Consider the following 2,603-nt stretch of genomic DNA (forward strand, 5'->3'; position numbering starts at 1 on the left):
TAAGTAGGATTAAACATAATTAGGATATTCTTTGCAGTTAGTGTGAAATGAGTACGACTTAACATAACATGATACTTACGTAACCTATTGAGAAGTTCTTAGTAGTTTCTTCCTGCAAAGTCTTCCTCTTTGCCTGATGCTTTTGCTGAAGAACTTCATCCCTCTGTTCAGCGGGAAGTGGATGAACATGACCAGGAGAAGCGACCTCCGCAATAGGCCTATGGACAAATGTTATTGACGCTGACTTAGCCTTTGAAATAATTGTCGGCATCCTCATAGATGCGATTCTCTCCTCCCCTAATGCCCAATTTGTCATTGGAGGTCTGGAGGTGTCTAAGAGGGCATATTTCTTTATGCCTGTCATCTCGTAGTACCAAAGCTGTACCAAATAATATATTTACCATTAACATTTAATACTAGACTAGACTAAAGAGAATAAAATATGGCTGCATCTAGAACTAACATGGTGTAAATTAGTACGTGGTACGACATGAATTATGATAGAACTAACATGACCTATGATAGAACTTAAATGGGTGCAGATAGAACTAACACTCTACAGAATAGAACTAACACTGTGCAGATTAGAACTAACACTCTACAGAATAGAACTAACACTGTGCAGATTAGAACTAACACTCTACAGAATAGAACTAACACTGTGCAGATTAGAACTAACACTCTACAGAATAGAACTAACACTGTGCAGATTAGAACTAACACTCTACAGAATAGAACTAACACTGTGCAGATTAGAACTAACACTCTACAGAATAGAACTAACACTGTGCAGATTAGAACTAACACTCTACAGAATAGAACTAACACTGTGCAGATTAGAACTAACACTCTACAGAATAGAACTAACACAGTGTTAGTTCTATTCTGTAGAGTGTTAGTTCTATTCTGCAGCGTGTTAGTTCTAATCTGTCTGTAGCGTGTGAGTTCTAATCTGCAGATTAGAACTAACACTCTACAGAACGGAACTAACACTGTGCAGATTAGAACTAACACGCTACAGAATAGAACTAACATAGAATAAGTTAGAACTAACAATGCATAGGTACGAATTAGAATGAAACAAGATCAGTAAAATATGGAACTTACACACAATAGTGTCATGCAACCTGGGACATATGCGACCTTTTGCTTCTTCTTTCCCTCCAAAGCAACTCCAATGCCCCTGATAATTTCATTATAAAAGAACGGGGCCCATGCAACAGAATTGACCCTCTGAATGCTATCCAGGTATCTGAGTAAGGGTCTAGGGATACCTTCCCCTGCTATGGGACTCCATATCATAGAGCATTGGTACAAAATTTGTAGCAGAGCAAAATCCTCGATATCCCGCTTTTTGGTAGATTCAACAAGCCGTTCAAGTAGCCCTTCAAGATGTTTACGTTGGCTGGTTTCTGATTTTTTTAACTTCTTACCCTCTTCAGAAATGAAAAGCTTAGCGAAGTATTCCAGCCATATTCTGCTTCTTGAGTCCCTATTGTTCCTTATGTCCTCCCCATAAATTGGGAAATAAGTATGGTTGTGGACCCATTGCAAATCAAAACTAACATTTTTCATACCCCCACTTTTTGAATCAGGTATACAAAAGGTGTTATTATCTCTATCGAAAAAGCTCAGCAGCAGCTCAAGGGTGGGCCGATCAGCCGCAGGAGCCCCAAACAAAATGTAGTGCTGAAATATAGAACCGCAGTATGCATCCCTATGCCACTGACGGATCTTCGGGGCAAAGCGCTTCATAAATGCCCAATAAGCCCCGATATTGGCCGTTAACCTTATTGTTTCTGCTGAGCCTGTTAGAGCAATTTTTTTCCTGCAAAAAAATTTCGAATTTGTAAGTTCAATAAGACATATGAAACAATATTAGACCTAGCACTAACGGGAACAAAATAGAGCTAACATGTAATATTATAGAACTAACATTGGACTCATATTAGAACTAACATTGGACTTAAACTAGATCTAACGTTGGTATAAATTTAGAACTAACATTGGACAAAGCCTAGAACTAACAATATTGGGTTAATCTGCATTGTCTCTTCGCAGTATAACATAAGCCTAGAACTAACAATATTGGGTTAATCTGCATTGTCTGTTCGCAGTATAACATAACACTTACTGTTTTTTTGAGGGGGGTTCGTTGGTACGACCAGCCATTGTCGTCCTCCTTTTCTGGTCTCGCCATTGTAATGCCTCCTTTTGCATTTCGATTAGGGTTTTCGTAGCTTCCGTAGCTTCCTCCGTGCTGCCACCCGCAGATGAAGCGCCTTTTCCTTCCAACTCGGCTCGGTGCCCGACCTCGTAGTCGTTACTGGATTTTTCCGTAGACGACGACATTTTTCCGGCGAAAACCCTAGAAACGTTGAAATTCGTACAGAAATTAGGAAGATGAAGAGTTCTTGATGACGGTGCTAGGTGGAAGAGAGAGAAAGAGAGGGAGAGTACTTGTAAAGGTGAGGGGCACATTAACCCAGCTCAGTCCCATCAGAGGGCAAGATAGTAACTTCCGCTGGGCTTTTTCTGAAAAGAGTCAATTCGGGGCCTCGTCGCAAATACTATGCGTATTTGGGGCTATTCCACATGGGGCA

General features: G+C 40.3%; 1 protein-coding gene across 1 annotated transcript; it reads right to left on the bottom strand.

Annotated features, from left to right (window-relative positions):
- LOC109838579 lies at positions 59-2,603 on the bottom strand. Its single transcript, XM_020407014.1, has 3 exons — positions 2,135-2,603; positions 1,108-1,828; positions 59-379 (listed from the first exon to the last, which is right to left on the bottom strand). The coding sequence occupies exons 1-3, from the start codon at positions 2,479-2,481 to the stop codon at positions 59-61; spliced, it is 1,389 nt and encodes a 462-aa protein (XP_020262603.1). The 5' UTR covers positions 2,482-2,603.

The sequence above is a fragment of the Asparagus officinalis genome, chromosome 4 (genome assembly GCF_001876935.1).
Source record: "Asparagus officinalis chromosome 4, Aspof.V1, whole genome shotgun sequence".
Lineage (NCBI taxonomy): Eukaryota > Viridiplantae > Streptophyta > Magnoliopsida > Asparagales > Asparagaceae > Asparagus > Asparagus officinalis.

Bases quoted from the DNA above. Each gene is read 5' to 3' on its own strand.
- LOC109838579 (XM_020407014.1), bottom strand. From the start codon at position 2,481: ATGTGCCCCTCACCTTTACAAGTACTCTCCCTCTCTTTCTCTCTCTTC. The intron at 1,829-2,134 runs GTAAGTGTTATG...ATTTTTTTGCAG, and splicing joins GAACCCCCCTCAAAAAAACA to GAAAAAAATTGCTCTAACAG. The intron at 380-1,107 runs GTAAGTTCCATA...TATTTGGTACAG, and splicing joins GTTGCATGACACTATTGTGT to CTTTGGTACTACGAGATGAC.